Raw genomic sequence first — 22,478 nt, forward strand, 5'->3', positions numbered from 1 at the left:
GATTTGGCCCATGAGTATTAAAGTGATTTTTATCAATAAGAGAAAACATAGATCAATTCAAATTTTTGAGCTTAAAGGAATTGATGAAGGATGTACTGAGTTTTTGCTTTTGAGACAGTGCTTTATACAAGGTACATCATAACGATGTCTGTTGGTAAGCATGGACTGTGGCAAAGGCACTGTGTGACCACAGACGTAAGACTGTTCTGATTTTGGGTAAAGCTGTGTGATTAAATATTAGAAATCCTCCACTGAATAAACAATTCAAGAAATAGTATTCAGCTAGCTTCCTCCAGAAAGAAAAAAAAAAAATGAAGTGCGTTTTAGAGATAAGGTGAATTTGAGACCTGAAATGAGATCACACACGCCAGAAAGCATTGGCTATGCTAGAGAAATGTAGTGGAAAAAAGGAGGAAAGGATTATGGAGAGATTTCAGATACACAGCTAGGTTTTTTTCTACCCCAAAATACTCCAAATTAGCAAATGAACTTCAGTGCTTTAGAGAAGGATTTGTGGTTCTGTAAATATCCATTACAAAGAAATATTATTTGACAGAATGACAAACTGTATCTGTGATAGCAGACCTGCTTAGGGCAAATAGTGAAGCAAGGGAAATAAATGAAAAACGGCATCTCTCAGCCCATGGCAAACCAGGGAATTGAGGGAAAAATATATTTACAGATTGTATTTTAAGAATTAGATGCAAAACTACTATGGAACTTGCAATACTAAAATGATTTAGCCTACAGTTACTCCTCAGTTATAAATGGAGATGCATTTTTGTAAAATGAATTCAAGTTTTTAGGCAATACATTGTCTTTCCAATCTCACTTGTTTTTCAGTAAAATACTTGTGTGAGATGATCCAGAGAAGCTGACTGAATAGTAATGAAGACTGATAGTTCAGATTAAATATAATGTCTGTATTAAGAAATGCAGATTTAAATGTATGTTACAAGATTATTTAACTTGCAAAGCATGGTAAAGCATGGACAAGCTTTATAAAATTTGGCAAGGCACCAAATTTAAAAATATAAAGAAAGTCAGTAAAAAAGAATTCTCTCTTTTGAAATACATGAAGAAAAATACAAATGGTGTTATGCAGAAGTTGTCTCACATCTATTGCACCTCCAGAGTTTTTAATGCTGAAAATGCATCGTATGTGTGGTCTGAATCTCCTGTGTTCCCTCACAAATTACATCTGTCATCTCCTTTCATCTCTTTCTGTCAGTCCTGTCTTATTCAAGCAAAATTCCTGTCAACTGATCCTTAGTGTTCCTGTTTGGATGCCACAATTTTAAATTGCATTAGACAGATGAGCAAATGCACAGGAGAATCCATTTCTTAATTTATGCTGATGAAGAAAATATCTCCAATTCCATTTTGGTTTTCTCTTACAGAAGAAAATAAAGATTTACATGTCTGTCTTTAACAGTGTTTAGTTATAAATATTTGCAAGTCTAATGCTCATACTTTTTTCAGTACTATAACTAAAGCTAACATGCAAATTTGTTTAGATGCAGTTCATAAGAAAACTTTGACTAGTTTGTCACCTTTCAATGACAGAGCTTCATACAGTGAAGAATAAAACTGGAACAGTGGCAGATTATAGAATAAATAATGAAGCTTTATTTTAGAAAATGAGGGTATAGTTGGTAGTAAATTTGCCGTTATAGTTGTTGAGATGTAGTCAGTTATAGTTGTAGATTTCTACTGTGTACAGTTACAGAGTAGGACTTCTTTCCACAGATTTCTGTATCAACATATATTTACCACTCTCAAGAGACTAGGCTGTATCAATTGAACGAGCCCTGTAAATTCTATATTTGTGTCCCAAGACATGGGGCATTTTAGAGGTCATGTGATCATGCAAGACTGCTCATTAAGATATCCATCAAGGAGTTAGCTGAGGAAACTGTTTTAAAAAATCACCCATAGTTTGAAGAATGAATTCAGAAAAATACTGTGTTAGACCGTTACAGCCTTTTCAAAGGCTGTAACTGATCATGAATGACTGGCAAAACCTTTTGTCACTTATGTACATTAATAAAGAAAAAAACAAAAAAAAAAAAAGAAAAAAAAGATAATGAAATCTTCAGTTTGGTTTGATTTCCAGCTCTTCTTCAAGTCTTTGTCATGAATCCATCCTGATGGGCTCTTATGGATTCTTACATACTGCTAGCTGCATGATATAAGGTAAAGCAGTTCAGCTTTACCTCACACCCCATCCTGCAATGTGTGGATGTCTGTTGCTTAGACTTGCTTCTTTTCCTGGACTCTGATTATTTCTTCTGAACTTGCAGGATTTTGCTGTCAGTTGGTTTTCACTTTGTTGGATTTTTTGACATTCACATTGATGTGTTCTGGTTTTGAGAGGACTAAATTGAGACTGTTATCACAGTAGTCATTACTTCTCCATTGTTGTAAAGCTAGGTAAGAGGCTCCCAGAAGACAAAGCTAATACATTTTGTCCTTGTGTTTGCAGTGTGAAAGAAACAGGAGAATCAGGAGCTAAAAATGGAGCTGTTGAGAGATAAGAGCTAGAAGTCAATAAAAAGACAGTGGAGGGTGAGAGGGAGGATTGAGGCATTAGGTGGGGAAAAACCCACTCAAGTCCAATAAAGTCCATGGCAGGGGGGTTGGAACTAGATGATCTTTAAGGTCCCTTCCAACCCTAACCATTCTATGGAGGTAGCTTAGAGCTCTTTTTGCACAGAGCCTCAAAATAGAAAATCATCTTGGATGGCTTCAGAAATAGTTGTTTCAGATATACTGGATGATCTTGCCATCACCCCTTTAGTCATATGGTTGTGCTGAATTATTTAGAGCAGGAACTATCAAAGAACATACTCGGAAACCTTCAGCAGTTCTGGTCCTCGGATTGGAGTGATTCCTGTCTGAGTAATTAGCTGTTACATTATCACTGCATTACAGAAAACTACTAGCAAATTGTATACGGATGGTTGCGTATTTCAAAATCTGTCACTGAGTGATAGTATAAGACCATTTTTGCCACCACATCCTTCAGGTTGGCTTTCCCAATCAAGACAGCCCAAGCTATAGACTTTTTCTTCCTTGACCTTAAACAAGGTTTGTCACTTCCTTCCATGTTAGTAGCAGATAATTTTTTACTTGACAGCAGACTGGATTCTTCAATATGATCTTTGCTTTTGGTGCCAGGGTGATGGTGCGATTATAAGAAGCTATGTACTTCTGTAGGTGGAGTAACAATTTCAGATTGGGGAGTCTCCTTGTGATTTCCTTTTCCTCCACTGTCCATGTATCTAAGGCTTTGGGATGCTCTGAAAGTGCTTATGTGCTCTGGCCCAAGGTATACTGTGGCAGGACAGTATTCTGCAGGCCATTCCTTTGGTAATAGCCACTTGGCACAGACAGAGGAACATTCTTGTATGGGAATTGGAATCCAGGAAGGACCATTAATGTATCTTCCTTTCATAGTTTTATTTCAGTTTATGGGGACAAATTTTGAAAACCGGCACTATGCTTAATTCAGAGAAGATTAATGGAACCTTCTGTGCAGTTCCATGGATTGCCTCTTGGAGTTAGGCTACAGAGAAGGAATGAAAAAGTTCCAAGACAACTATTTATTTATTACTAGGAATTTGGCATGGAAAACTTTCTGGTCAAGTGGTCTGTTTTTAATAGAAATGAAAAATGTGGTAGATCTTGGATGTGTTTTTAAAATCCTATAAAGTTCTATGTCTATTTAATGACAGCAGTGTGACAGATATTCACAGCACTCCTACATTACTCCCCCACCGCATTTAATTATATAATTTCTTCCCTCCCTCACAACATTTGTTCTATTCTTCTCTTAGCTAGCTGCAGATACAAAAATTGTGCCAGCACAAGTCTAAATCTGTTCATCATGTTCAAAGAGAGTTCCAAGTCTTGAAGGTGTACAAAAACGGATTCTCTTATGTCAGAGTAACAGTAGTCTGCCACTTGAAGCTGTTAGTTTTAACATAATTTCTGAGAAGCAGCCACAACTACTGTTGTGCTTATAGGCAAACATGGGTAGTACCTAAGAACCGTGTATGTAGGTTGCTGTGGGACAGAAAAGGAAATTCTCTAGTTATTCTTAAACAAGAATTGTTTGAGTTCTGATTTCTAATTATTTGTGTGCTGAACCAACAGTTTTGACTTTTACAGCTTGCATTCACAAGGGTTGTATATTTGCAATGTGTATGTTAAATTTGCTTTTATTTTTGTCTTACAACATTTAAAATATTTTAGAAATTAGTTTCCCTAAAGCTGAAGTCTTTAGACATATAGGCGTTTGCTGTACAGAGACCACTTGGCTTTGGGAAAAAACACTTTCAAATATTTATTGAATTCTTTTGAGCTTTTGAGAGGCACTGTTTGCCAAGCGTGATGCAAACTTAGGAGTAGTTTAAATGGATATAAATCTGTTTTCCCATAATTACTCATCTGAAAATTTTCAATAAGCTCTAAGGCTTCATTCCATAACAGGAAAAACAAGATACATCAGATAGGTCGGTTATGATTCCAAGTTTAAAGTTGGGAAAAAATGAAGCTGTTCTTCAACTATAAGACCGAATGAAAGATGTTATATAATTTTTATTTGATTGCGGCATTTTAAAGTTTTGTCACATTTGCAACACACTCATGGTTTTCTTTGAAGCCTTTGAACAAAAATGTATTTTTGTAAATGGAAGATGTCTCATGCATAATTGCTTTCTGTCAGAAGCTAGGATTTAAGCTCTGTCCTTCCCCCCTCCTGCCCCAGTAACAACAAAAATTGAACACAAAAAAATCTTACTTGAGCTTCAAGATAGAAACTTTTATCATGAGTTCTTAAATACCTTAAAAAAAAAAAAACACAAAAAACCCAAACCAAACCCCTTACCAGTCGTGCTACTGAAACAAATTATTGAGTGTAATTTTAAAGTAGTTTGCAACATTATCCACTAAACTAAAATGTTCTCAAAGATGAGAGTGGACATACTACAATCTGTTCTTTCTGGGAACTTTTTAAGAGGAGTTAAATGTTACTTTTACGTGGTCCCTTGTGATTTCCCTCTCAGTAGTTATATACTAAAGAATGTAGTGGAAGAAGGTGTTTTTTAGGTTTATTTTTCCTTTTCTTTTTAGTACATTTAAACCAGGATTTCATCCATATTTCTGCTCTAATATTATTGAAGAAAAATACTGTTATCTTTTATAAAAGATACTTGCAGTCTCGTTACTAAAAACTGAATTATTTTTAATTTGGTAATCTCAAGCATTTATTCTTCTCCAAGTTTCAATGTTACCAAGGCACAAAGGATTAGGGACTACAGTAAGTCTGTATTCTCTAATGTAAGATGTCATTTTGTTTGGAGTCATTGCAAAACTGCTGTATTAGCTGGTTAAGGCAATCTACAAAAATAATGTCCCTATGACTTAACACAGTGAAAAAGCATTTAAAAAGAAATGTTTTTGATTTGGTTTACTTTGCAGCATCTGTCCTTACTTGTCATTGCTTTGCCATGTCTTTGTTAATTCTCTTAGTCATGAGGATCATTGAATATAATTTCTGTACTATTTCAAAATTTGATTTGGATTTATGCACTCAATTTCTGTGCTAAAATTGTCAGTCTTGGGATCATAAACACACAGTATATTAGTAGATTTAAAGTGGGAAAATTGCTATATCTAGAGGAGTTTTAAGTTTATTGGGTGCTTTCAAGTTTATATAAATAATAAACAGATTTTCAGATTAATGAAAGATAATGAATATTAAATAAAAGCAGGGCTGTAAATGAGTTGCCTACATTTGCATACATTTAACTGAGTGTGTGCAGAGTAAGATGCAAATATTACGAGAATTAAGAACTGGACGTTTATTAAAACAGTGCTATTTAATGATCGAATAGATTCAGTGTGTCTGTACAGAATTCTACTACTGGCAATACTTCTTTCCACTTGAAATAACTGATAAATAGGTGATTTCAAAAGGCTCTTTTCTTCAAGTTTTACAATTTTTATTTATTTTAAATTATTGTTAAAAACTGGCAGCTTTAGATGTAATTGTGCTAAACATGAATGTATTATCAAATGAAATGATGTTTCATTGTTTGTTTGGGGTTTCTTCTGTTTTTAGAACATGGAGTTGCAGAATATCCATTAACGCAAAGAAGTCTGGTGCCATGCATTTAAGTCCCTTGATTCCTGCAATTAAATATCTTCTGGTACAGACAGTGTGCCTATTCAGGAATTTCTATTTCTATACATTCAGTATGCTGTGTAGGCAGAAAATAGAGGAGAAAAAATAATAAGAAAAATAAATCATCAGATAAAATATAATCTGAAGTGAACATCATGAACCATAGTAATTTGAGATAATTATCCAGGTTCCAACCTTAACCTGGGCAAAATCCTTCTTGATTTTGATTTGTGCTGAGTAAGGATTGCAAGATTTACTTCTTGAACGGAACCCACCCCTGTACTCAGACGTAGTACAAATATTTTAGGACAAGTTACTGTGTTTTGAAAAGCCTTAAAGTGTAAAAGAGCAGTAAGCTAAAGTAGGAATTTGTTCACTGTGGGATTGATTATTTCTAGTATGTTTTTCTTTGCCACATCTATTGATTAAAGTTTGTCTGCAATTTAGGTGTACATATTTGAGTAGTGTGACGTTGTTGGTGCCTTTCTGTATAACTTAATAAAATTATTTTTTTCTGTTGAAGGTACTTTTTGTTGAATTCAGTTCTTTCTGTTGAATCTCCTTTGCTTGCATCTGACCTTTGTTTATGTTGATTTTGCTTCATTTTTTCATTTACCATGCTGTTCAGTTTTTGGATGCCAGGAGAACAAAGGTTTGTCCGCTACTTGCAGTCAATTTATTCAAGTTAGTCAAAATTCAGTATTGCTTATTGTGGTTTTTTGTTTGCTTGTTAGAGATACAGTAATCCTGTTTACTAAACATGTTCATAGCTTTAGTTGCCAAAAGGAAAAACCAAAACCAACCAGCCCCAACTCAGCCCCTCCCCAAAGCCCCTTTCAATTATAGTGAATGCTTTGATTGACTTTATGAACAACAGTACTGTTGAGCACCATGAAGGGCAGAATTACCTTTAGTCTATGAAGTAATTTAGAAAACATGGAATACTGAGTCTTTCAGCTTTAGAGGTACATACCAAGTGTACTGATAGTTGTGTCACTGCCTAGTGTTTGGGTTTGTTGGTTTGTCTCTTTGCTATTTTTTTTTATTTGTAGCTAACCCTATTGTGTCTGCGTGTTTGTTGTCTTTTTTTTTCTAGAAGCACTTGAAAGATATCATTACAAATATTGTCACATGCATTTGCTATTTTATAAGGTCATTTGATCTACTTTCATCATAGATTCTAATGAATTTTTGTAACGGCATACAACAGAAGTTTAATCAAAGACTAATCCTACATTCGGATCCTAAATGGATTTTTTTTTTTCTTTTTCTTTCTTTTATTTATTGCAGCATCTGCAGCTGACAATCCAGGCACTTCAGGATGAACTTAGAACCCAGAGAGACCTTAACCATCTTCTCCAGCAAGAAAGTGGAAACCGAGGGGCTGAGCATTTTACCATTGAGCTCACAGAGGAGAATTTTCGAAGACTTCAAGCAGAACATGATAGACAAGCTAAAGAGCTATTCCTGTTGAGAAAAACGCTAGAAGAAATGGAGCTTAGGATTGAAACACAAAAGCAAACACTAAACGCCAGAGATGAGTCAATAAAAAAGCTTCTGGAAATGTTGCAAAGTAAAGGTTTGCCATCTAAAGGAATGGAAGATGACAACGAGAGAACTCGAAGGATGGCAGAGGCTGAATCTCAGGTTAATCATTTAGAAGTGATTTTAGATCAGAAGGAGAAGGAAAACATGCATCTTAGAGAGGTAATGAAAGACTTATTTATTTGTTTAAAATATACTGTCAAATACTTGCAGTTTTGGAAACAGTATCTAAGTTTTATTTTTCTGCTCTCATTTTTTCATAAAAAAAGTTAACATACGTTTCTTTTACATCAGTAAGAAATACACAGTAGTGCTATATGACATTTGAGAGCAAGTATAAGAAATTATGGAAGAAAAGTAATTGTATTTGGGGCTTATTGTCTCTGACATTGTTGCTTTGCTTGGTTTCTGTGTTCTGAAGAGGGAAGTAACACCTGCTGCTGCTATAAACTAGTCATGAGTGCATGCTACTTTTGTGTTTTATTTTATACCCCTTGTGTTTGAAATGTGTGTTAAAATGTTTTGCTTTCAATAGAAAAAGGTTTCTGCCTGTGTGCATTTCTAATGTATTTTCATGTGTGGTACCCCAACTTTTTCAGTAAATATACCACATAATGTTGCTACATTAAACCACTGGGGTGATGGCTGCTCTGTACTTTTGAGAGATCCCTAATTTGGTCCCAAGCCCACCTGCACAAGCTGCCCAAGTCACTTGTGAATGCATTTTAGGGACTGGATTTGGGATGATTGCATTAGTATAATTGAAAGAAAATCTGACCTGGTGTAAAGCCCATCTGCCCCTCTACATCCCAGCAGCCCTTCAGCATTATCGTGTGACTAGTCTCAGGCAACCAAGACAGTGTGAGTCGTACTCAGAAGGACCCTGTTACTTCCAGCTAAGAAGAGAGAAAACAGCAGGAAGGCGGAGTACAAGCTACTCAGAGTAAGGGGAACCAGGACCAACATGCCTGTTTCCTTAGAAGCTTGGAAGCAGAGTAGAATGATTTAACTTCCAGTCTAGTAAAACCATCAATTTGCCTAACGGATTAAAGCGTGAATGAAATAAGTACAAGAGCATAGAGAACTATTTTTCTCCTGTGTATCACTAAACACATGAATGCTAGAGATTAGGACTGCTATTTACATCCACAGGATGTTGTCAAAATACCTTGCTATGGACAAATTCTTTTATATTTAGCTTATGGCAACTTCAGTTTTCCTACTGCTGACCCCTACCCGCCCTCCCCCCCCCTTTCTTTTTTTCTTCTCTAACGTAGAATATACGTAGAGAACTGTGCTATCTCGGGCCTATCTGAGGCTTGGAAACTGGAAATGATGCACAAGATGTATTTCAGTAACGTTTTCTTTTGAAAGTGTGGATCCTGAATCTTTTCATAGGCACAATTTCAGAAAGTGATGCCACCTGTTAATGAAGTCTGAAAGTCACTGGATGCTGAAAAGATACTGAATTTGTGATGAAGGGGATTGTGGGAGGAGTTCTATAACATAGCAGAGAGGTTTCTGGCTTGAGATCTGCTATTTTCAGAGTAGTACATACAGTCTGTTTCCAGTATGGATGATTTTCTTATTTATTATTTGTTTTGTTGTGTGGTTATTTGTATTTCACCTGTTGCACAAGTATCACTTAAGTTTTGAATCCTAATTTGGGTATGTATTGGACATGAAAAAATTTACTGTAGAAATTTTACCAAGGATTCTAATTAGCACAGTAGTTGAGTGTAGTTGGAGAAATAGAAATAAGTAGGAAAAGTAGATAAAGTGTAAGCTTCCAAATAAAATCCTTGGGCACCCAATTTATTGATTAGTCCAAGGAATGCTGAAAGTAGATCTTATTGCTACTTGTAGACTGTACATGTTTCTCCTATGTTTATACTGAATTAGTTTTATGTTTCAGAATTCCCCCTGGGTTACCCTCGGGGGCCAGGAAAAAAATGTTCTCCTTCAATTTATGTAAGGATATAAAGGTTGTCTTTCCCCTAGACTACAGCAGGTATAGAATGGGGCTTCCTGGAGCTTCTGCTTGTGATGTGCTGGTCTGCCTTGGTAACTGGTCAGAGTTTTAAAATCTGTCCATGTCAGATTGGAAGGAACTATATCTAGTGATTTGGAGATTTGAATGACAATTTCCTTGATATTGTAAGAATTCAGGTCTTTGGGTGAAGTCTTCATCTCTCCAGCTCTCTTCCTATTGCACATAATATTTATGCGCTTTTTTTTTTTAAAATGATTTTTAAAATTTTTTCTGCAGATTTGAAGTTTGTTGTAGGGAGCTTGGAAGTATTTTGTGTAGGGTGTATGAACGCCTTAAAAACTTAATGTTTAGCAGATACCTGCTTGTTTTTCCAGGAATCTGGGTCTGATTGTTCAAGTGGGCTCTTGGAAAATGATCTGATATTCAAATTTTGTCTTCTGCTGTCTTGTTATGGGAAGTTGTCTGCATGCTTTGAGGAATTATCAGATATTCTGTATAGTTTTGTTTATTTGTTAGAAGTCCAAAAATCAACTTTTGATCTTCATGAGTAGCTTGGTAAGTCCTTGTTATTCTGCAGTGCTCGCTTGAGTTACTGTCACTGCATGTAGTATTCATTCTGCACAATACAGTTTTGCAACATGATAAACAGGAATTACTGTGTTGAATCTTCTGCAGTAGTCTCCTCAATGGACTAGTTTTATTTTATTTTTTTTAACTAGTGTTTGTAAGTTTTTATCCTAACTCTGTAAACGACTGTGCAGAGTTCCTGATTATCCCCTCCCCCCGCCCCGAATGCTTTAAAAGTAAACTGGAACTTGGATACATTTAAAATTAATTCAATTTTTGAATTAGTATTCACTCAAATTGTGTTTATTGTCCTATAGATTTAACAAAATATTTGTAATTTTAGAACTTTATCTGAAATACTCTGCTTTCTATATTTTTACAGGTTGGAGTATAGAGCTCATCTGTTGAGTATATTTCTGAGAAACTAGTATATTGTCATGTGTAATGTACTGTTTGCAGTCTTGAACACTTGTTTCTGTTTTTTTAATTAGTTTTGCTATTTGACTTTCTGACACTGCACTTGAAACAAGGAAGATAAACGTCTCTGTAGCAGCAAATTAAATTATTCAATGAACAGAGTTTTCTAGTGTGTTGGTTTACCCTTGCAATGATTGATTGTGCTATGGTCTCTAGCTGAATGAGTACTATCTATGAAAAAAAGCTGGAAATGAGGTTGAATGTGGAAAAAATAACTGAAGACAACTGATTTTCTACAGTCTCAACACTATATTAAGAAGCATATATAGATTGACTTCTCATAAGCCATTCTTTTGGTATTTAGCTTTGAAATACTTTCAATCTGAAGTTTTTTAGTTCTTGAAATCTAATTGTGTGCCATCCTGTTACATTTTAAATCCTAGTTGGAGAAAGGACAAGACTTCTGTGTGTTTTGTTGGGCTTTTGAACATGTTTTCCCCTGACGCAACCATATCATTCTCCTTATGCTGTTCATGTCTTAGTTCTTGAAAATAGTACCAAAGCTGGAATCTGTCTTCTGCTTTGTTCATTCACAGTCTTTTAGATCTCTCAACATGGTGGACAGAAAGCTAATGGATGAGAAGTAGAAGAAATGGATTTTGTTATTAATAATCACTAATAGGAGGAAATTTGACCAAACCAGATAATTGAATTAGCATGCTGTGAGAGAAACTGAGGCAACTGGTCATGAAACATTGGTAATTAAGGGCACCCTCTTCTACAAACTCATGTCTCCAATGGCTGTCAATTCTGTGTCCTTGATCTGCACCTTCCTGAGCACTGATCATACTAGGGATTGATTAGTAAGGTATATGTTCTTCTGGTATATGTTCTTTTTTTCCTGTCAATAGCTCTAGCAGATTTTATAATATAGCTGCCTTCAAAGATCTGAAATTTCTCCAGGCCTTAGGTTACATTTCTTAGAGAAGGTACAGGGAAGAGACCTACAAATAGGTGTACCAGAGGCATAGGAAAAACTCTGGAAAATAAAACAACCCTCCTCCCCCCCCCCCCCAAGTTTTTCCCTTGTTTTCATTTTTTTTGGCAGATTTGGACTAAAATTGGCATGTTAACTACCTGGCCCTCAAAGACTGTACCTTTCTGCAGTCTTTGTGCAATCTACTGCTCTTTAAACTTCATTTCACAAATCAAACTTGTGATGATAGGTTTACTCAAGTTTTGTGTTTGAAGGTTTTGGGATTGGCAAATTTCAGGTTTGTTACACAGGAGGAGGAGGATACTTAGCTACAGTTGGAATCTTGCTTTTTTACAGGAATAGCGAATAATGTCAGTGTTGGTAAAATTCATTAAAATTTTGGGAAATAAGCTATGCAAAAAAATAGGATTAGATTTCTTTCCATGTATTAAGGAATTTAAAATACAGGCAATAGGCTTTCACAAAGATAGCTGGATTCCCAGCTTTGCATTAGTTACCACAAAAGCTTCCTTCGCTGCTGTTTCACAAAGCAAGAAACAAAAAATAAAACTGATAGAGTAGCAAAAAGCATGAGGACATATTTGTGCTTCCATTTTGGAGATGCAGTCTGTTGAGGAGACAATGTTGAGCTCTTTTCCATGGTTTCTGAGGCCTTCTGCCTAGTTTGCACTGAGTTTTCCACCAGTGAGTTAGACTGCATCCTGTGTCTGCAATCAACAAACCTCACTCAAATGTTTTTGTTAATGTTTTTCAAAGGTAGCTGAATTTTATTGATTTTATTTCTTTTCTGAGACAAAATGATAGTGCATTTGCTTTGATAAGGAAATAATGTGTCCTGTTTGCAACAAAGTGGTCTTTTTGCAAAATACACACATGTAAGAAAAAGGACATGCTTGGGCTGGGTAGTCTCCCTGTAAGTATGTTAAATGGTTGAAAATCTGTCTGGAAGCCATAATGTCATACCATGGCATTCTTCATGTTCAGAACTGAATATCATGAAGATCACTGAATATACATTCCTGTCAGAAAACACAAGATGCCTGCCTTAAAGTTCTTGAATTGGTTATCACATGTCTCTCCTAGAATTTTAAATAAACTTTTTTTTTCTCTGTAACTTTGGGAGAACTGTAGGTAATATGGGGATTTTATCATGTGGAAATCTAGCACAGATGTTTGGTATTACTTTTTTTAAATATAGTGACCACACATTATTTACCCTAAGTACCATTAAGTATTTTTTTATTATTGCTATTAAAAACTTGCCTTAGGCAAAGTCCCACTAAATCTCTAGTAAAGTCAAATGTTAAAATTCCAGCAAGTATTTTATTATATATACATACACGTATATTACACATTCCCTCTCTGTATAACATACAATTTCGCTAAAACAGAACCTGAGATCATACAGGATTTTATATACACATTTTAACTCTTATCTTGCATGCCTTCTTAAAATAATGTTCTTGCACATGGTTTAAAGCTACAGCTTTTTTATATTTAGTAGCACGAACAACAACACAGCTTCTTTATTATAATTTAAAGTGTACTTTTAAACTTTTCAAGGGTTTTTTAGAACTTGCTCTATCTTTGAACTCAGCTTGGTCAAATAATGAAGGCTGCTGATAGGATTTGAACTGCCATCATGAATTAGTTATTGCATGTTTTTAAAGTTATTAATGGAGCAAAGTTCCTTCTTCCACTGTGAATAGAACAGATGCCATGCAGACTTTTGGTGTTTACTGTAAATGTCTTATGCTGGAGCCAGTAGTAATTTACTAAGGAAATGCTTTATCGACACCAAACGTTTCTTCCCTGAAGTTAGTTCTACAGATTAACAACCATTCTCAACTGAACCTCTTTATTAGGTTCATTAGTGCCTCTTTCTTTTTATTTCTCCTGGCTGAGCTCAAAATATTAATCTAATCAGTTGCTATAAAGACAACTACTTTTTATCAAAATATCAATAATAATACGTGTCTTTAAGGTGACCTCTTAAGTATGCAGAAGGACTTTGCAATGCTGGCAGTCACTCCGGACATGAGAAAGTGTACAGAACCTGATTATGCTCTAGAGAACAGTTATTACTTCTACCATAGCCCATTCAGATTTTCTTATGCCCCCTGATATTCTTGCCAGGGTGCTTGGTTGCAATAGTTTTTATAAGTCAATGTGGAGGATTAGAAAGCTTTGTTCATTTAGAAATCAGTTTCTTTAAAGACAGGATTGCTCTCCATGACATCACCACCAGTAGTTTGGAATCCAGAGTATGAGAACACTGTCAGTTTCTAACTGGCATGTCCGAGTAGCAACTAAAGAAATGATTTTAGGAAGAGAGAAGGATGAGATTCATGAGGAAGCTGGGTTTTCTAGACATTTCAGTATATGGAGGTGATAAGTGTTGATCCTGCCAGCGTTCCTGGCAGGCACATCCGTTAGAAAGGTAATCTGAGGACTGTTTTGAATTGCTGTAAAACTAATGTTGTCCCCAGATGTGGAAATGCTATCTTTGTGGGCTGTTTACTCAGTTCACACATATACAACATTCAGGCTGCATGTAAATATTTTATAGTAGCAATAATGAAACAGAGAAAAATGATCATTTTTGGTTTCCATCATAGGTTTTGTTTCCTTTCATCTTCTCTATTATCTTTTAAAGTCTCTGTTCTGTAAATATTCTGCTCTCTGTGGCAATAACTTCATTATTCTATCATTTAATTAATTTTCTCTAGCTGCTTCTTCTTGTCCTTGTTCATATGAATGACAATAGATTACCTGTGTGACTCAGCTCTGTCAAATTGATGTATTTTCACAGAAAGAGTCAGCTGAATTTGCAGGGAACAGAGGAGTTGGTTACTCTTGAGTTCCTATGTATACTTTTCAGCTTTAGACACTCTCCTAAGTGCAAGATGCTGTACCCAGAGATAGTTAGGCTGTGGAATAGATTGTCCAGAGTTGAGGAACCTTACTGAGATAAGAAGATAGAAGATACATAATATGTAACAAGATACATAACAGGATACATAAATCCCCACAGAATTTATGTTCATAGCACAGTTTATTAAGTCTTAGAAAGCATTTGAAAGTAATTTGGTCATATTATGTGCTATCTTCAACATTTATTTTAAATAACTTTCATTTAGTAATTCTGTTCCCATTAGATAATCCATGGCAAAGACTTTCCTGAGAACAGTCATTAGGGGAAAAAAAAAAAAATTGGCAGAGAGAATGTGGAAATTTGCTGCTCCTACTGAAGTGGAACTAGACTTAGAGTGATTGTGCATCTCCCTAGTGGCTCTTGCACAATGAAACACCAAGACAGCACTCTCTGATAGAAGCAGCATTTCCATGATTTCCTCTTGATCCATTCAGGAAAAAGTGTTGGTTTTGTTCCCCCCCCCCCCCCCTTTTTTTTTTCTAAGAGGCTCTGAGAAGGTAAAAATACAAAAGTTAGAATGAGTGGTGGTGTTGTTTGTATAAAATATAGTGAAAGTAAATAAAAGTTTAATATTCAGGGAAGAAACATCCCTGAATATTAAAACCAAACCCAAACCATAAACAAAACCAAATCACCAAATTATTTAAGGTATAATTTTTATTTTATAAATCTCATCATAAATAATGGTTACCTCTTGTATCTCCCTGGAATCAGTCAGCTCAAAATTAAGGTCATATTTCACACAAGTGTGAATGTGTCTTCCAGAATTTCATCACTACATATAACAGAAATACTGACCTGTCCACTGATCTTGGTTGTTGATAATGTTTGCATGCCTCATAGTTTATTTTTAACAAATTATCTCTCAGTGTCTTTCTTAGTGTAATACTCCCCTTTTATAGATGAGGAAAATGAAGCAAAAGGTAAGTCAGCAAACTGCCTAGGTCTTCAGAAAATCAGTAACGAAGCAGTAATGAAGTCATCTGCATGAGTTCTATGTACATTCTCTGACCACTGTTACTCATTTCAGTCCACTATGTAAATGGAAGAGCAGTAGTTGAAAAAGGAGTGTCTTTATTGGGTGCTGTTCAAAATCTTTGTCAGAGACGCATCTAGAGTTGAGCTGCTTCTGGATGAATGTAGGGGAACAAAATCTCTTTTGCATGGACTGGGTTTAGGGATGTTTGTTAAAATTGCAAACCTCTAGTACAAGTTTTCAGTGCCTGTGAATTCCTTCTGGGCGCTTTTTGGTACCACTGATAAACATTTGAGTTGTGTAAGTGTTTGACAACCATCATTTCAAGGTCCTGCACCTGGGTTGGGGCAATCCCAAGCACAAGTACAGGCTCGGTGGAGAGTGGATAGAGAGCAGCCCTGAGGAGAAGGACTTGGGGGTACTTGTGGATGAAAAGCTGGACATGAGACAGCAGTGTGCGCTGGCAGCCCAGAAAGCCAACCGTATCCTGGGCTGCATCAGGAGAAGTGTGGCCAGCAGGTCGAGGGAGAGGATTCTCCCTCCCTACTCTGCTCTTAGGAGTCCCCATGTGGAGTGCTGCATCCAGCTCTGGAGCGCTGAACATAAGAAGGACATGGACCTGGTGGAGCGAGTCCAGAGGAGACCATGAAGATGCTCCGAGGGCTGGAGCCCCTCTGCTATGGAGACAGGCTGAGAGAATTGGACTTGTTCAGCCTGGAGAGGAGAAGGCTCCAGGGAGACATTATAGCACCTTCCAGTACCTGAAGGGGCTACAAGGAAGCTGGGAGGGGACTTTTTACAGGGGGAGGTAGTGACAGGACAAGGGGTGTAATGAGTTTAAATTAAAAGTGGGGAGATTTAGATTGGACATCAGGAAGAAATTCTTCCCAGAGAGGGTGGTGAGGCACTGGAACAGGTTTCTCAGAGAAGCTGTGGATGCCCCATCCCTGGAAGTGTTCCAGGCCAGGCTGGATGAGGCTTTGAGCAACCTGGTCTAGCGGAAGGTGTCCCTGCCCATGGCAGGGGGGTTGGAACTAGATGAACTTTAAGGTCCCTTCCAACCCAAAACAACCTCTGATTCAAAAATTTGAGTTTTAAATAGAAGAATGTGTTTTGTTAAAATACGAACTACTAGAAACTGCTTTGGTCAACTATGGTCAAATCACCTTAGGGATGAGATGGCTGGAATTGAAGAGGCTTAGAAAAAGGATAGTACTGATTGTTGTGTGAAGAGTAGGCCCTGAGTAAGAGGGTTTTCAGTTGTTTATTTAATATGAGCTGAATGCTTGAAAGGGAAGCGTTGCCATTAGATGTGAGATTTCTGGTACAAGCAGCGCTCCTTCTAAGAACGTTATGTCAAGCCAGCCAGACCTGGATATCTTATTGGATAGCCAGTTCTGCCTAGTGCAAAGCAGTCAGTATTTTGTGCATTTTGAAAATTCAGGGGGACCAATTCAATTCCAGGTGTTGGCAAGGGTGTACATTCTTAATAATTGATAGCTTTTGGTTGCGTCACAGGCTGCGTCTGGAAGGGAAGATCTAATAGCCTGAAAAGTCATTGCTTTCCATTTTCCTTCTATTTCTTACTATCTTTTATAGCCTTGCAAGATCATGCTGACCAATTTTCTAGTAAGAGGAGCATAGACTTGATTACATAGTATTGATGTAGGTTCTACAGTATTCTTTGTATATTGAAAATAAACATGTTTTTCTGGTTGACGTGAAAGAATTAAGGCTTCAGTCAAGAGGGTCTCTACTCATGTGCTGAATTATTGCTCATACTTCTCAAACCAGTAAACTTAATTATTCTTATTCCTCTAATCTTCTGCTTACCCTGGACACATGCAAATAATGTGTCCCACTTTTGCTGACTCCTAACTGCATTTCATGTTGAGGAACAACTAACTGAATCTAGTGGTTTTTTTTTTTTTTTTTCAGCTTCCTTTGGGGAGTTAAATGTTGGACAATATTTAAGTCAGGATGTAAGATATTGTTTACTTAATGATCTGGTTCTTATGGAAGATGATGTCTTTCTACATAAAACATTACAAAGAGTTTAAGACCGTGCTACTGAGCAAGCGTTAGAGTAACAGTCATGTTGAGTGCACCTACTGCAGTTTAAAATTACTGACCTTCAGCCAGCGGCATAAGGAATTGGAAAAGTGCTTATGAGGTGGACCTCAAGCCTGAACCAACTATTTTATTCTAGATATATTGTCTTATGATACCCCAGAGGGAAAATCAGTCTGAAAAATTATTCTGTCATCCATTTTAAATGAAAGCTGCTGTTGAATCTTGTTACAATAACAGTGCCTTCCCACTGCATGAGTATTTCCAAAAGAATATTGGAAGAAGAGTCTGAGACTCTAAATAATTTCAGTTATTGCTCTAAGCGGGCATCTCTTTTGCTTACTGCCTCCTGCATCATCTCACAAGAAAACCTTTCATTTATATATCTCCAAGAGCAGACTAAGATTAGCAAACCCCATTTTGTCACTTTCAGGGCTAGTCTTCTAAATTCTAAACCAAAACTGTGATTTCCAGCACATCACATGTTTTAGATAAGACTTCTAGGTTTTAGGAATAATGCAGCTTTTTACCTGGACTAAAAACCCAGGTATTGCAGTCATGCAAGCTTGATTTCCTGAAAAGTGCAACAGGCCAGCCTCCTGCCAGAGGCTATATACACGTGTGTTTGTATGAGTATGTACATGTTTTTTTCCTTTGCACGGGTATAAACAAACAAAACAAGCAAATGCATTTTGCATCTTTAAGCCCCACCCCAATCCCCTAAGAAGGAAATGCATCTTTCCATTTGCTAAATTTTTTCCTTGTATGCATCTTAAACTCTATGTGGCAGCATGAGGTTTGCATTTGTATGCATGACCTGTCTTGGTAATGAAAGTGGAAGTGGACTATAGGCAGTAGAATATGGCTAATAATGTAAACTCTTCCTAAAGTTTCATCTGAAACTAAGTTTAATGACGGAAAAGTGTAATGTTATATTAAACGATTTAATGAAAGAAGATTTCTGATTTAGTGAACAGATGTAAACTTCTTGGTGAAACAGTCTGACCCCTTTCTTCAGAAAGAAAATGCAGCCTTTGATCTAGTGGAACGGGAATTTAGCTAGTAACTAATTAGCTGATAATATCCTAATTTTATAGTTGTATTCATTGTCCTGTCAGCTAATTTTGATTATAGGTATTTTTTTTTTTCTGTTGATAGCTTCAGCCTGGTAGTCCAGCATGATTGTAGAGCTCTCTATATATTTATTTTCAAATATAAAATTCGATAGTGGGTATAAATATATCCTATCTTACTATAACAATTTGATTAAAATGTTGATGAATAACCACAGTGTTCTCTGAAAGGTGTATCCACCAAAATTATGGATATGTTTGAAAGTACTGAGGACCAAATCTTGTTCGTGTTTTTCTGTGAGTCAAATGAGGTCAGTGGGATTAATTGAGTGATTTAAAGTGAATAGGATTAGACTTGAAAGAATAAATTAATCCAGACTTGGTTACTGTTTGGTAACTGCTTGGTTACGCTGGTTGGAAGGGAGCAGTTTACTGGAGATCTTCTGTAGATGGAGCTGACTTATTCGCCTGCTTGGTTAATCTCCATTTAGTAACATGTGTCATCACACATATGTAAAAGTATTTCAGTTGCTGTTCAGATTATTTTATTCTCTCTGAAACATAATGCTTTAAAAACAAAACAAAACCACCCAGACTTTTTAGAGCCATTTGTGTATAATGAATATATCTAAATTAGTTACTGGTGCTGTGTGTTCTTGTCACTGTTATTTCCAAGATTAAGGACAGTTTTAACATAGGCAGTTATATGAACTCAGGGGGCTACTTACTATTGTGCATATCTGAAGGGTTTGGGCTGTTGCCTGTTCCTTCCACTTTGATACAAAAGAGTTGAGCAATATTCCTGCTAGTCTTTTAATAACACATCATAGTTCTTGTTGGAGGAAATGAAGCGATAAGTAGAACTGATATGTGATCCATGGAAGTGCGAATCAGACGTGTTGCCCTAATTATTGTAAAATGAGTACATATGCAGTACCTCATAATAAACTGTAATGAATTATTATTTTTGGATGTAAAAAGATAAAAATTCAATGTTTCCTACTCTGTAGACTCAGGATTTGTAAGGGGCATATCTAGTATTTTCTGTATTGCTCTGCTTTTTGCACAATTTATTTGAAATTTTTCTTTTCAAATACACGGTTTTATTCTCTGTAGGCAGTTATACTGGAAGATTTTGTACGTAGTCTAAGTTCCACTGATATAATTCAGAAGAATAAAAATAATTTCATAATTGATACAGATTAAAATTCTTAGTCAACATACTACTTCCAGGTACGTAAAATTCATTCAGTATTGGGTGTCATAGACTTTCAAATAAGCTTTTTGCTTAAGAACGCCTTATGAGTTGCCGTTGAGTGAGGTACTATGATCTGCAGCGAGAGTAGCCAGTTAAAGATGAGAAACTTTGTCATCCTACAGTTTCAAATGTAATATCTCCTCTAAAACAAACAAAACTCCCCAAACCCCAAAACGCCCACACCACAAACATATAAAAAATAATTCCTAAAAATCAGCCGGGATGTAACTTCCTCAGTTCGCACCCTTCATGGGAAGGCTGTGGGGTTGTGCTGGTCACGAGGTGGCGCTCGTGAATGAGGATTGCGTTTCTTTCGGGTTTTCACAGAGGATCGCGCCCTGTTGTGATTCTTCGTCGCTCATTTTACAATAATGGAATTAAGAGGAGGACTACCTTCATTTAAAGTTGATGGAAAGACGATTTCACAGATATTTTATAGCAGACTGTAAACGGAAGATGCAGCTTAGCATAGCTGCATCTAAGAATCAAAGCAAGGAGACTATATAAAGTGCAGTGCAGCTGTCTACAGAAAAAGTGAAATCAGTTCAGTCTGAAAGTATTAGCAGAATTCTGTCTCCATGTGTTAGTCAAGTTTTTTAATTTACTGTAATTTACAAGAGTAAAAGGGCAATGTAAGATGCATGTTACTGTTTTAAATGGATTGCAGTTTCACCATGATGTGTACTCCAACGTACCCCAACTGCCGAAAGACACCTCTACACCAACACTGTGTGAGTGGGACCTGGAAGGCGGATGGTGGGGAAAATGAAATTAATAGTATATATGCAAGACATGAACAGAATTTCAGAACTAGATCCTGTAACAAGAAAGAACGTGTTGAGGAACTAGTGACCACTGGAGGGGAAGGAAAGAACAGGGGAGGGAGCAGAAAAAAGGTGTCAAACTAGTTTCAAATTATGTGACAAACTTTCGTGTGTGGATATACAGCCTTGTTTCTTATGTCTGTACACACAGAGATCTGAAGCAATAGGAATAGGGATTGCTTCAAATTCTTTTCCTCTTTTTCTTTTTAAATCTGTGGTGAGCAAGTTAATAAAGCAACAGTTTACAGCAGTGTTGAAAAGATGACTCAGGTGCAATTGCATCTTTTTGAAAGAGAAGTTTGCTATTAAATGTCTGACAATTATAATTTAATAATCGTTTATAGTAAAATACATCTATTATGAGCTCTTCAAGCATACAGGCAAACTATGATAGCATATTAGAGAACTACTTATATTTATTTCAATTGTTAGCAAGTTTTTAGCCAAATCTTGAGTTGAATCAGCACTGCGTTGGAGCCACTGCATCTTGCAGCTTTAAGACACCGATGAGGGTCCAGCATTCCTTGTTTCAACATTATGCTGAAGAAACTACCGTCCAAAAGAACGTTTGCAGTGAGAAAACATATTATTCTTCTACGTCTTAGGACTCATAGGCTGTGTCATTCCTAAAAAACCTAAATATGAGTAATTCAGCTTGTTACTACTTAAATTTTTACAAGTGACTGTGGGAGTGTTAGATGGGAACAACCAATATACTGCTTGCTCAGTTGTTGCCTTTGCTGTCACCTATTAAACATGTTTTGATGAAGAATCACAGCATCCTAGGGAATTGTCATACTGCTATTTCCCTAAGATGTAGCTTTCATTCCTCACTTTTTTTGTCTTCTGTAGAAGATGCCTGTGGAGGTTTTTGTAGCTTGAACAAATAACATAATGGTGAACAAGGTTGTGTTGGAGATTTTTTTTTCCTGGCTTTGTGATGCGGTTACACTTACATGCCACAAACAAATTTCCTTTTGTAGAGCTCTCTCAGGAGAGCTTTCTCACAAAGGAAGTAGAATCTATATTCTGTTTAAAAGTGTACCATCGTAGCACAGGAGGAAGGATTTTTATTGCACATGCATTGTTAGCCCCAACAAAAAAGTTGGTCCATTTCAGAGCATTGATGGACTGAACACCTGCACGTTTCTGAGTCAGAACAATGAGTTTGTTCTCAATTATTCCTGACTCGCTTGGAGAGAGTCATTTTCAGCTCTCAACTTGAAAAAGGCATATTTTCACATAGGAGTACATCTGGCAAACGAAAGATTTTCTGCTGATAACAAATCTCAGAAACCATTATCAATATAATGTTACCCTTCAGCCTCTCAACAGTATTGTGAGTGTTTACAGAGGTCTTGGCAGTGCTTGCATCTCATCTGCATCATTAAGGCATAGGGTGATTGGCCAGAAAAAAGGAAATCTTGCCAAGAGATTGGGAACAGATAAACATATTCTCTCTTGTGCATTTTTCTTATCTCAAAAAAAAAAAAAAAGGTTCATTTTGACACCAATTCAGATGATAGAATTAATCAAACTGATGCTGGACTTCAGGATGGTAAGACAGAGCTTCTGGAAGGATTCCAAATCAGGGCTACTTTGATCATTTGTTTCCACTGAGCCCTTCAGCAGG

At 36.5% G+C, this 22,478-nt stretch overlaps 1 protein-coding gene across 1 annotated transcript in view; it reads left to right on the forward strand.

Moving 5' to 3' along the window:
• Positions 1-7,480: 7,480 nt before the first annotated feature.
• The window catches only part of LOC104511685 (ERC protein 2-like), a gene marked incomplete at both ends in the record, with an annotated part of 88,624 nt that continues 73,626 nt past the window's right edge, over positions 7,481-22,478 (forward strand). The window contains one exon of the mRNA XM_010154401.1: positions 7,481-7,897. Coding sequence (XP_010152703.1) covers positions 7,481-7,897 — 417 coding nt within the window. The remainder of the gene's footprint in view (positions 7,898-22,478) is intronic.

Source organism: Eurypyga helias, unplaced genomic scaffold (assembly GCF_000690775.1).
Source record: "Eurypyga helias isolate BGI_N326 unplaced genomic scaffold, ASM69077v1 scaffold13006, whole genome shotgun sequence".
Lineage (NCBI taxonomy): Eukaryota > Metazoa > Chordata > Aves > Eurypygiformes > Eurypygidae > Eurypyga > Eurypyga helias.